The sequence below is a fragment of the Vidua chalybeata genome, chromosome 5 (assembly GCF_026979565.1).
Source record: "Vidua chalybeata isolate OUT-0048 chromosome 5, bVidCha1 merged haplotype, whole genome shotgun sequence".
NCBI classification, from domain to species: Eukaryota; Metazoa; Chordata; class Aves; order Passeriformes; family Viduidae; genus Vidua; species Vidua chalybeata.
The window spans coordinates 58,141,414-58,155,048 of record NC_071534.1 but is presented as its reverse complement, the minus strand read 5'-3'; the positions used below and the strand labels follow the sequence as shown (position 1 = coordinate 58,155,048).

General features: G+C 35.9%; 1 protein-coding gene across 1 annotated transcript in view; it reads right to left on the bottom strand.

Moving 5' to 3' along the window:
* The window catches only part of LRRK2 (leucine rich repeat kinase 2), a 64,565-nt gene that overhangs the window by 31,737 nt on the left and 19,193 nt on the right, over positions 1 to 13,635 (bottom strand). Inside the window, exons 12-23 of the mRNA XM_053942043.1 lie at positions 12,228 to 12,357; positions 11,550 to 11,674; positions 9,798 to 9,931; positions 8,107 to 8,251; positions 7,683 to 7,822; positions 6,178 to 6,306; positions 5,923 to 6,093; positions 4,424 to 4,679; positions 4,007 to 4,195; positions 2,482 to 2,603; positions 1,666 to 1,735; positions 458 to 678 (exon numbers count right to left, since the gene is read on the bottom strand). Of these exons, the coding sequence (XP_053798018.1) occupies positions 458 to 678; positions 1,666 to 1,735; positions 2,482 to 2,603; positions 4,007 to 4,195; positions 4,424 to 4,679; positions 5,923 to 6,093; positions 6,178 to 6,306; positions 7,683 to 7,822; positions 8,107 to 8,251; positions 9,798 to 9,931; positions 11,550 to 11,674; positions 12,228 to 12,357 (1,832 nt within the window). The remainder of the gene's footprint in view (positions 1 to 457; positions 679 to 1,665; positions 1,736 to 2,481; positions 2,604 to 4,006; positions 4,196 to 4,423; positions 4,680 to 5,922; positions 6,094 to 6,177; positions 6,307 to 7,682; positions 7,823 to 8,106; positions 8,252 to 9,797; positions 9,932 to 11,549; positions 11,675 to 12,227; positions 12,358 to 13,635) is intronic.

Below are 13,635 nucleotides of genomic sequence, written 5' to 3'. Positions count from 1 at the left end.
TAGTATTTTTATACAAATTATTAATTTACTTATATTTATCTCACACAGAAAAGTAGCAGAAATTAGCAATCATACCAATGTAACCGATAATATTTCTACAAAAAAATAAAGTATAGGGCATTATTCAAAAACAATTAACTCCATTTAATAAAATTTAAGATATTAATTGCCTGTAGTTCTCTGTTCCATTGCCATACTTAATATCACATATCTTAAAGTAGTTCTCTGCAGTAGATTACTTAAAACAATCCCATGAAAACACTTTCATTTCTAATGAACATGAAGCCACTGAATGAAAGTTGAGTAAATGTATGAGGCATGCCAAAATATACACCCATATTCTTGAGTAGTATTGCTATGGAAACATTATTACAATATATATGGATTACATTATTAGAGATCAACACTTTATTTTAACTAATTTCTACTTGTGTTACATAAAATGATGCAGAATTACTTCACACAGCTGTTCTGGAATGTTTGTAAGAGCATTTTGGTGGAGCTCCAGTTTCTCAAGGTGTTCCAGATGACTAGTTAAGCAGCTGCTCTGGCTGATGGCATCAATGTTCTCCAGCTCATTTGATGAAAGATCTAGTGATTTAATATATTCTTTCTCTGAGATCAATGAAGAAAGACTGTCTGATGGTCTTATATGTGATGACAATTTTGAGACGCCTTCTATTAAAAAAAAAAAGTGAAAATACCATGATTTAATTTATCATTTAGGTAAAATTACAATCATTTAGCTTGGGATCTAAAGATGCAGAAGAGAGTGAATGTTTGGATATTGGTTAAGATCCAAATCCATGAAGTATTCTATTAAGACACAGAAATTTGTAAGAAAGTAGGGAAGGGGAAGAGGTGAATGTTTATGTGTAGCAGTCAGAGGCCCTGCAAGGCCTCCATGGTGGTCACTAGCCTAAGATAAGAAATGCAGAGTCATGATGAATGGACCAGAGCTACCCTTCTTCTGCACTCAGACCCATTATCTCTCTGTAAGGTTATAGGTCGTATTCTCCTCGACCCCAGCCACTGGACAATTCCCAATCCCTCAACAGCCTACTTAAACCCATACCATTGCCCAGTTCAGACGGAAGAGCTGTCACTGGAACCCTTTGCAGAAGCTGCCAATAAAGACATCTCCGCAGAACTCCACACAGCCTTCACCTCTCTCCATCCCTGTGTCTGCCGAGGCACTTTGCGAGCACAGAGCTGAAATCACTAAGAGCTGAAATCACTAAGAGCTGAAATCACTCCACAAGTGCTCGCTAAAGTAGCCAGCAGCTCGGAGCCAGCCGGGGGACCCAGCCCAGCTGCGCCTCATCAGCACAGTGCTATGCGGGACACCTACGGCCGCTGCTGCCCGGGGAGCCAGACGGACCCCCAGGACCCCAGGCCGCGATATTTATGCACTGCACAACAGAAGGAGCTTTTGAAAGCTAATAAGGGCACTAATGAAATTTCATTGCCTACATAAATTATTTGTGGAGCCCAAGAAATAAAAATCGCTATATATGCATTATTTGTATTTTACTGTAGTATTTCCAAAATGTATCCTTCTCTTAAACAAATATATGATATATCTCAAATCTTTGCATGGTACACTTGTGAAAGCATTAAGGATGCAAAATCTATTATATACATCAAATTGTACAGTTTACTTACTGGGGGATTCATCTGAGAGCAAGAATTTTCGTCTTTGTTTCATTAATGGTTCATAATCTGAACCAGGTCCCTGCAAAATCCAAGAGAAAAAGCTTTTAGGAACATACGCATGTTCTGAAATCATCCAAATTCAGCAAAACTCTTTTTATTGTGATTTCTTTTTATCAGAGTTTATAGGGAGAACACAAAAAAACTATACACTTGAACTCAAAATAACAATAGGTCAAATCTTTATAAAAGATATTGATCCAGGAAATAGAAAAGAATGGTAGATTTAAAGTGCAGTGGAAGTAGTGCATTTCTGGCAACCCAGAATGATTTTCACTAGGGTGCAGTAATAGGATAGAGAAGAGTATTACAAAACATAACTTTCTCTAGGAAAGCCAGTCTCTCCAGTTTCCCTTTACAGTCAATGGAAAGAGACAAGCTCCTTCCAAAGGAACCTGACTTCTATTCCACCAATTTGTCCTCTTATGTCTTCTTAGGGAATCAGTCTCCACTGATCATTACTTAAGATCAGCTTCATTAGGGAAAGTTAACTTTTTGTGACTAGTCCATGACCCCTGTATTTCCATTTGAACACCAGACTGGAAATTTGAACACTTCAAAAGGGTGTCTACTTTTTAGTGATCATAAATTTTTGCTGACAAAAACTTATCCACGCAGTGCACCAGAACAGGAGGAAACACTGAATGGCAACAGTGAGACAAAGCCCATATGGTTACATGACCTTTCCTATCACTTGACTATTAACAATTTTGGAGTAGTCTATGTAGGTGAACTTAAAAACCTGGAATATTCACGGATCTGACTTACCACAGAGTAGGAATGTCGCAGCAAAGTAGGAGAACCTCTCTGACATGCCATTTCCCTACAATATAAATCAGCAACTGCAATGGAGTTGGACTTCTTTTTTGTAAAAAGTGGACCTTCACTCCCTTGAACACAGGAACACAAATAGTAAGAAAATGTATTTAAAATGAGGCTCAGAATTCAACTGTACTATAGGTGCTGACAGACAAAGAAGAGATGCATTTCAAAAGCATCAATACTGGCAAGATCTCACTGGTCAATTCTGTTTGCAATTGGCCAGGAATGTTGTCAGTGTGTTTTAGAGCAGAGGGGCCATACTCACTTGACATTCTTCAAGTAGGACCTGCAGGTGATTGCAGGACCTGCACTGATGATTTATGATACAAAATTTCCATTGGGTTGGGATTATTACGCATGTTTCATAGCACGTTTCTGCTACTTCAGTGTAAATAACTTTTTATAACTTTTTAAAATAGAAAAGAGTTGTATTTCAATAGATAAATTTGCACTTTATTGAGAATGAAACATCAAATACCACTCTGGCTTTGGTGATTTCAGAGACCTTTGGTGTCATTATCTGGAGGCATTTGATGCCCCTTTTCTCAAAGCAACTTTTAAAACCCAAAATCATTCCCGCATTTTTTAATGATAACAACTTTTCTACATGGGGAAACAAATAGACCTACAGAAATTAAAAGTGGTGCTGAATGATATAAGGAAAAGAACAAAGCAGAATAAAAAATTTCCTTAGGATTCTCTGATTCCAAAATTCAAATTCTTAATCTGTGTTGATTTTAAGTAATCAGCAGTTCTAAAACAAGAGCAACATTTGAACAACAAAAAAGATACATTAAAAATTAAGGCTAATTTCATTATTAAGTTGCTGGTGTTATAGACAGAAATGCTGTCTTTCTATAAGTTAAAGGCATTCAAATGTCCTGGTTGCAAAGAATGGTGTTGGGCTGAACATAAACCTGTCATTTACACTTTCTGATCAATTAGTTATCTTTGGGATAAGGCTTGTTTCACCTACTTTATTTGTTAATAACATAGTCCTCTATACCAGATCTGGTTGTATGAACTTAATTTACAGACTACCGAGAGAACAGAGGAGTTTCTAGATCACAATACACCTGACTTCATGTGAGAGAAATTGGGCTCTTGAAGCTCTTGCTTTTTGTCATATAAGGCTTTAAAGGCAGCTCAGAAATAGACAGAAAAAAGTAAAAATCTAAGTTCAGTTGCAAGAATCTTACTCTTTCTCTCTACAAAAAAACTGAATGCATGATAAACTAATTCTAGATGTATAAGTGTGTAAAATTCTTCAAGGTCTTAGTTTTGTAGATGAAGCACATACTCACTACAAACTATTTTCCAATGCTACCCCAAACAAAATTTTAGATAGAAGTTTTTTTCTTCATGGGAGGTGTTAAATCTCAAATACAAATAAACAACTGATTTATGGCCATAGTCTAGTCCTAGTTGCATTAGATTTACAAAAAGCAAAAAAGAAAAGAAAACCAATTACCTTCACTATCAATATCATCACTCAAAGGAAAAATACTGTCCACTAATGGGTCAGGTATGAAATTCCAGTCATCGTTTCTGTCCACTCTATCTTCAGACAAGTTTGGATCAGAGGAGGCTCTTGATCTATCCTCTGAAATGTTCTTCATCTGGAATTTGAGCACCATCCTTGCCAATGCAGAACCTGCATCTATATGTACAAGAAATGGAAAAGATAAAATAATCTCCAAGAAATCTAAGTAGCTTCAAAAAAATAACAGAAATAACTTGATTTATTTTCAAAGTTTTGCCAAACTTTCTAGAGCAAGCTGAGTGCTACAAAGAGATTCCCAACTGAAAGTCTTCACCAAAAAACACATTCATAGTATCATCAAAGGATATTGACACATTTTGTACAGCAATTTCTATATATACTCACTCTGTTTTCTTGTTTGAGTAAGTTTATCTGGGAACAAAGGAATGAGCCAGGAAGGCTCTAATCTGCCAAAACCAAATCCTCCAAGACAAATACTGCTGTTGGTGACATCAAGGCTAAGCTTCTTTAAGAGCAAGCTGATGATTTGGCTGTCTCCTCTCTTTATACTGATGGTCAAAGCACTTCGAACATCCTGCTCTCGAGCACCACTGGCTAATAACAATTCCACTAATTTAGGATTACTTCCTTTCTCACAAACCTAATAGAGAAAAGCAATTAAAACAAACCAAGAATATGAAGCATTCAAGTAACACTTCACACTGCATTAAGACACTTGTCTCAAATTCAGAGTGACATTATTTTTAGGATTGTGTCTCTTTCTCAGTTATGCAATTCCTTACTCCTTGAAGCATATGCCTGCCTAAGGTGTCTGAGTACCAATTCCAACTTTCATGAAGGCTTTGCCCAAATGTATCAAATGCTTTAGATCTGCAATTTTTGTCATGAGTGCACACAATTTTCAGGCAGAAATGAATGGTAATTTATCTAGTTTGGTTATTGCATGTGGCCTATTGCAACTCCATTGATTTATCTGTTTAGTGGAAAATAGACACTTAGGGGTTATCATCTGGATATTTAATGACCAGGCAATAATAGTCAGTCTCATCAAGCCTTGCCTAATGACAGTGAACTCAGCTCTACTGGCTTTATCTACCTGAAAGGAGGGTGTAGCCAGGTAGAGACCAGCCACTTCTCCCAGGCAACCAGCGACAAGAGGACACGGCCTCAAGCTGCCCTAGGGTAGGCTCAGGCTGGACATCAGGAAGAGTATCTTCACTGACAGGGTGGTTAAGCATTGAAACGCTAAGTGGTGGAGTCCCCATCCCTGGAAGTGGCCAAGAAACAACTGGATGTGGCACTTAGTGCTCTGGCTTAGTTGACAAGGTGGTGTTCAGCCAAAGTTTGGACTTCATTATCATGGAGGTCTTTTCCAAACTTTATGTTTCTATAGTTCAGTCAGCTTCTCCCAATCACCAAGTCTGCATTGCTACACAGACCTGTGATTGTGAGTATTAAAAACATTTTCTAGAAATACTTTCAGTTACTTCAATATGTCCACCGTGGTTTGCTAACACTGATTTGCCTATCTCACACTCTATGAATGGATGGTCAGTTCCAAACCCAGCTGTGCTTCATCACCTAGAAAGTTCCACCAGCAGAACTGAACACTTCTTAATTCCCTTCAGGCAGTATTGGTGGGGTTCTCTCAGACCATTTAAAACTTTGACACTGAACCACCATAAAGAAGTGCTTATGCATATCACTTTAAAAAAAAATAAATTTAAAAGTGGTCACAGTTAGCAAGAAGCAGTTGTGGGCATGTGGGAGCAGCATCTCTGTTCTCTGTGTTCTGCCAAATAAATATTTACATGACAACAGAAATAAACCCAAAAGCACAAACTTGTAAGCAATAAAATTGTATATATATTTGCATGTATTACCTGATAGATCAAAGAGTTTGTCTTTGTCTTCTTATTAATATCAGCTCCCAGTAGAAGTAAACATTCAGCCATAATACTATTGTATTCCATACATGCTTTTTCCAGCATTGTATTTTTTAACTCATCATTTTCAGCTATTTTAGCAAAACATCTACAACACAGGCTTTGAAACTGAATGGGAAGACAAAGAATAAAAGTTAAGACAAAAAAGCACCAACATTGTTCAGCTGTGGAACTGTCAGAGAAAGAAGATACCTGCTGATCTCGCTGGTCAGTGAAACACATAGACATCTGGTAGAAAATGACTGTGTCAAATGATTCATTTACCAGCAGCTTTGCAAAACAAGGTGACAAACCAAGAATTGCCAAGATTGCATGAAATCCCTAAGAACACAATGAGAACATTGAAAGAAGTACAGTGTTAAAAAGTATTGCTTTACAACACGTCATGCAACAAAATCATATTTCAACCAAAAGATTTGTGCTTTATTTTTTTTTTTGTCTTACTTATAAATGTGCAATAGTTAACAAATAGGAGAGGTTTGGGAGAGAAAGCAGAAATAGCAGGTATCTCCGTTTATATAGCTGTAGTTCTACATGCTTGTTTAGCTGACCCACTTAAACAAATATTAATTGAGACTTTGAAAAGTCAAATATGCACCATAATATCTGACAACATCCTGCCTGGCCATGACAAACGTACTTGTGATTTCCTGAAAATGTAAAGAGGAAACAATCTCCTTCTAACGATATGGAATGAAGATACATCCCCTATTCCAGTGTGTTGCTCTATAATCCCTGAATTTGAAAAGAACTAGTAGACTAAATGAAAAAATTAACAGGTGTAACTAATAACTAAGAAGAAATACAAAATTATCCCATGATTCTGCAAGTAATGTTCACCTAGAAGGATGAACTGGGTAAATTATGGACTCTTTGTCCAAACCCAATTGAAACTAAATCATTTAAAGTAACTTCCTTATTCCAGCATTTCATTTTTATTTCTCTCTACATTGCTTGCTAAGCTAAATGTGGAAAGGCTGGACAAAAAAGAGCAGCAAAGGAAGGAGGCTGTATTTGCAATATTTTCATATTCATCTGAAAGAGAAATATAGAAACTTTCACAGAAAGCTGATATCACATGCAAACTCTATCCCACTAGAAAAATCAAACTGGTAGCAAACAGGGAAAACTTCTGAAGCAGAGGAAACTGAACTTTACACAAGGATTAAATGTGTGTTTACAGACAAAGAACTCTCCTTCCATATACAGATGTGGGTCCAAAGTCTGATAGTATTCCAGTAATATCTTTTCTTAAGTACAGCATTTCAACACTAAGCTTATTCCTGGCGACAAGGCTGGGAACGAAGTAATCTTCGATGACTTCTCAAAGAAGGGCAATCAGTACTCTAATGATGGTTACTTCATGAAATAGTTACAGATTGAGAGAATGATGGATCATGACTGAGAAATTTGTTCTAGTTTGCAGATCTCAGAAGTTTTAGATAAACACTTAACCTATGCTTTCGCTTTCTGGATTGAATATATGCCTCCAAGAAAACCATCTCTACAATAAATGTCTCAGTTTAATTATAAAGTAATTAGTAATCTAGTAATTAGTAATTAGAAATCTAGTAATTTCAATAAAATCAAAATCAAGTAAGTAAATTAACAAATTATACTTAAATATAACTATATTCAAATAATTTTCTATGGTTTTGAGTTTTGTTTTTATCTTCAAAGACAAAAATGACACATACATGCATCTGGATTTCAGTGACTTCCTTAAATCGTCGCAAAGTAGAAACCAGAACTGCTGACAGGACATGCATGGTTGCAATACACAAACTCTTCCGTGTAATCAAAGAGCGTAGAAGACTCAAACCCAAACACTGTATGTCTAGAAGAAAAATAAATATTATTCAGACACCAATAATTCAGACATTCTGAGTGGAATAAACCCATGACTGAAGTAGTCTTTTAGTAACATTCCAGGAAGTTACTTGCACAAGCTATTATAGGGCCAGGCATAACTACAATGCGTGTGAATCTGAGGACTGTGCAACACTGCAGCCTTCTCTTGCCATGCAACCTACATCACATCCAGTACTAAAGAGAGCAACAGATCTGGTACAAACCTCCTACCATGCCATTCTCATTCTGCTGACAAAACACCTTCCCTACCTTGTTCATCTGGATACATCTGTAGGGTGTGAAGCACAGTGTCAGTAGCTCCTTGCTGGGTTAAAATTTCCAGTGCACCAGTGCACTCAGCTACAGAACCAAGCAGTTTTAATCCACACTTCTGAATGCTAGGATTTCCAATAAACTAATGGAGAAAGGAAGATAAAATCAGATCAAGATTGTTCTGCTTACAATGGCAACAGAGGAGTTGCTTGTTCTTAAAGCCGCTCTGCAATAACAAGTGAATGTTGTTCTTAAGTATGTGAAGTTACAGCTGATGTGACAATAAATAACAACAATCACAATTCCAAAAAGATTTTCTTATCAACCATCAGTTTCAGATCTCATAACTTCCCCAGATTTTCATATTTGATTCTGAAAATATTCCCTAGCTACTTTTCTAATGAAAAATTGGATTTTTTTCCTTCAAGTTCTCATTGATAAGTTTACGCCATTTTTTTAGGTCAAGCAGAGGGAGAAAATGTACTTCCTTTGTGGTTAAAAAAGAAAAAATATGGTTTAAATATGGGGCTTTGGTTTGGTTTTTTTTGGGGGGGGGGGAACTGAAACAAGTGATCAACACGCTGGCAACTGAAAAATATTAAAAGAAAAAGATATGAAGCAACATACCTATTACCATCCCCCACTTTTAGATGGAAGAAACCTAGATGAGGCCTAGATCTCTCTCACAGAGAGTGTCACAGCCACCACAAATCTGCAAAATCTGCAAAATTATTTCAATGGAGTCACATCCATCTTCCTCCTTATTCTGTCTCTAGTTTTTAATTAAATGTGTCAATTTCTAGCCCTTCTGGCTGATATTGTGGTACCCCAAACCACAAACCAGTTGCATTGGAAAATGCAATCAAGATGATCACAAAACACTGAAGACCTTCTCAAGCAAAAATTATTTAACCTCCTTTGTTAACTCCTATATCCGATACCTTCAGGTCAAGATGTCCTTTAGACACTCTAGAACTATTTAACTGATACATTATTTGCTCTGACTTCTATAGTAAGAGACATAAATTTCCTTGACTGAATCTGTTTGGCAAGTATAAAATTCCTGAGAGGGACTTCTAAAAAATTAGGAATTGCTATGTTTTGATTGTGGTCATGTGAACCTTGAAAACCTTGTAGAGACTGGATTCTTCTGAAGGCCATGAAGTTAAACATTTCCAATCACTAGGATTTAAGGTTAATTTCTTGTGCAAAGTTCCCAGTGTTTCCTTTGCATAGACTGAAACAGCCTTTCATTTTTCAGCTTCTCCTTCAAGGTACTGTGAACATTCTATTTTACAGGGAAAAAATTGAACAGTGAAAAGAATGCAGACAACTGAGTTGTCCACTCAGTTCTATGTGTAGCTGAGGTGTAGGCATAAGGACACTTTTCATATGTACACTAGCCTGATTTAAGAAAAAAATAAATACCAAATAAACCGTATCCTTGAAAAAAACCCTAGCTTTTTTTTTTTTTTTAAATAAATATCCTTTGGAATTACTGTATAAAGAATCATCTAATACACTCAATTAACCATCCTCTAACCCTAAAAGATTAATGAAACTTGGGAGTTAAGAGTAATTCTATCAAATCAGTAGGGAAATCAATGCAGAACTAAAACTTACAAATGACTCACTGTTTCAAGTGTAAAATAATGACAAAATTCATTAGAATAAAGCTTTAACTATACCCTGTTTAAAGCATTAAGCACCAATGAGTGAGTTCCCTCCAACAGACACTGGCTTTTAATGACTTTTCCTGTAAGTGCAAAAGCAGCATCTCCCACATCTCTGGAAGAACCATTCTGGTGTTCATTCTTTGTATCTGTAACAATGGAAAACAGCCTTCCTCAGAACAGCAGATTTCATATTCTCCCCACCATTAACCCAGTAATACAATCTAACAATCAAATGAACACTGAGGTCACTCTGAGAGCATATTTCATATTTACTTTCAGAAAACTGCATTGCAGAGACTGGAATCCCTCCAGATTTACATTGTAATGTGAGTACATTGTGCTTGAAAGGAAAATTTCACCACATATTTGCTCACTGCTTACCATGAAAATACAAAATTGTGCCAAAGAATCTGTTCTAAGATACATTGCAATATATTACTTTTTTGAGCTATGGAGTTTCCTAATACCTACTTCAGAATGCCTCTTCCTTCTGGTAAAGAGACACCATAGAGAAGCTATAAACTATTTGTTCTTGCTCACTTGGCAGCACATCATAGGACAAATTTTACACACAGATGACATTAAGTGGAATGTGAGCATATACAAAAAAAAAACAGAGAAAGGTCTTTCAGATTTACCCTTCTTGTAGCATTTGGCACTTGCAGTCAAGTGACACTACAGAAAGTACCCAGAGATCCTTTCAAAGTCACTTCAGCACTCATATTTATTGTGATTATTATTTTTCCCATGAATTACTTTTTTATTCCCTAATTAACCTGCAAGTTCCAACATCCAGTTGGTGCTCTCTGTGTTTGATTACACTTTAGAAGGGCCTCACTTCCAGGATATTGGCAAGCAAAGTGCCTTGCCTCCATGTTAGAATACATATATCAAATTTAAATCTTGCTCTTCATTGAAAAAGAGAAAAGTATTAGAATTAGAATTCAAATAATAGAAGGAAACTGATAATCTGCAATCAGTCTGCATAAAAACCAGATTACTATTTTCAGAGTTATTAGTTTTGTAAATGTTCAGCTCAAACTGCTGAGAGATACTTGCAAAAAAGTTGTTCTGAAAAAAACATCAGTACCCAATGTCTGTACTCCTACATTCAGTATCAGAGGAAAAAAAGCAAGATTTATAGCAGGACACTGACAAAAAGAGTTAAAACTTTTCCAAAATTATACTAAAGCCATAAAATTAATAAAGAACATTTTCCACCCTCTGGATTGCTGAAAAAGAGGTTTTTTTTTTTTTTTTTGGAAAGGAATTTCTAACTAAACTAGTCCGTTTAGTTTCTCCTTTTTGATAGAAAGTAGTATATAACTACTATAAATATATAGATCACTGTCCAATTTTTATGTTCCTTCCAAGACACGCTATCAAAACAATTGCATTTTGTGGTACAACAATGTTCATGTCATTATCATGGTTTGCTCTCAAAGGGCATTGATGATGCAAACCACTATGACACTGATAGCTCCACACTCATTCCCTAAATTCCTTCAAAGGAATGGAGCTAACTCTTCACTGATGAAATCAAGGGGAAATCAGCAGTGATAATTTTGGTCTGTTACCTTCAATACCTCAAATATTTTCTCCCATCTTGTATGTTCCTAAAGACTTACAGCTGTTCTTTGCTATGTACAGAACTGCAATAATTTTTTGAAGTCCCATTAAAGGCTGTCTCATTAGATAAAAAAGACTAAAACCCAGCTATCTGATTCTATTCTCTGATTTGGTGTATGCCTTTGGATGACTTACTGGGCATCATGAAGTGTAAAAGGACTCGAAGTGCTTCCAGTTGTACAGAGAGTGATTTTTCATGTTTCCTCATGGCTTTTACAACTTCTGATACTGCTACTGTCATTACATCCAGATGAGGGAAACTGGAAATATTGTTTACAGAATAAATAAAAAGAATGCATTTCTAAATTTCACATATATTTGTCCTTAAATAACACTGTATGATAACCCTTTGGAACACTGTAAATCTGAAACATAAATTAAACGGTGGTACTTTTCTTCATCATAGCACACTATTTTCATGCCATTCCATTAATTCAGTCTGTGTAAACAGTTGCATCCTAGCCAACAAGAAAGTAATATTAACAAAATGATATTTTAATATTCAGAGGTAATTTTGTGGGAAATTTCTTATTTCTCAATGGAATTCAGAGTGGCTAACAGAAGGGGAGACCACCCAGCAATTGTCTATTTGAATCTCACTGCTCAAGAACCATGAAGGGAAGAACATGCAGCTCCCTACATACGCTCACTTGGGCATTTGGCTACAGGGCTTACCAAATTCCATGTCTTAAACAGGGCTGTCAGTTTGTGGTCAATTTCACTACCAGTCAACAACTTCATTGTAATCACTCTTGGCACAGAATCTCAAAACTCTTCACCATGAAAGTGGACATGCATTTCTAATTTTATTACCTTCCTTCAAAAACATGATTCAGAATCCTGCAGGCACTTTCAACCACTTCAGGAGAATGTGGATGTTTCCTCATTATATCCAAAACATTCATATGTATGCCTTTAGCCAGTAGTGTCTTCCTAATATTTACTAAAACACAAAACAGCAAGCATCCTATAAGTAAGTCTTTCTTTCTGTGTAGTTCTCAAAACTAACTTTTTTCCCTCCTTTTTTTTTTCAATGTTTTTGCCTCATCAAGCAGACATTATAGTATAAATTAAAATGGGAAACAATTTGAGCTGAAGCTGACTTATATTTGCATAGCTTAATCAAACACCTTATAATTTCTGACTCTCTAATAAGTTTCTATACATCTGTTACTTTTACTTAGGTAAAGTTAACATATGGGAAGAAGAATGTATAGCCTCACTTATATTTTCAGAAATATTAATTCTTAAACTTTTTCCTTGTAATTGCATTCTGTGATCATGTAGGAAAGCTAAGAGTTTAGAACTTAAAAAAAAACTCTTCTAACTTCCGAAGTTAAACTTAAAAAATGAACTTATATTTATTAATTCTCTTTACTTTGTTAATTCACTTTTTGCAAATTCAAATATCCAAGCACATGTTGTAGCTATAACTGTAACTAATAAAAGTTAGAACACTATTAAAATTATCATAGTAACTACCACCAAATCTTGTTATTCCCAGGTCAGTACATCCATTTCAGATGGTTAGTTCAAGCAATACTGCATTATGCCAGAAGGTTTTACTAAGCTTCTTTATGTCTATCATTTCTGCTGTAAGCACATTAATTCAAGGGGAAAACAAAAAGAATAATAATTTAAAAAAAAAAGAAGAAAAACTTGCTTTAGACTTCCAAAAGGAATCAGAGGCCCACTTGTCAGTAACATGCTATGAGAGTACCTGGTATATGACAATAGTATGCATACATTTATGAGATCTATTTCTCAGTATAGATACATATTGATCTCATAAATAATTATAAAACCTTTTCTGTGTTAGGTTTTACGTACTTGGATGGCCCAATAAACTGGTGATAAAACAATGCTTTCTCACCTAGAGAATGGTAATTAACTGCTAGGATTTTTCTTCCTATCTAGCCAGTGGTTTTCAATGTGCAGTCTGCAAACCCCTTGAGGTCCATAACCACTTCAAAGGATTCTGTGAAAGTTATCTAATAAAAGTAGGCCAACTGTCAGTAGGCTTAAACACTCTACTCAGGGGTCCACATCTCCACTGAAAAATTTTGAGGGGGTCTGCAAATTGAAAAAAGTTAGGAAACCATGTTAGGGACACGATCAGGAGGAAAGCAATCTTGAAAACTGTCATGCACATGCTTAAGTTTCTACACAATTTGATCCACTGAAGTCAACAGGACTGTGTTAAGCAAGAAAGTGGTATTTG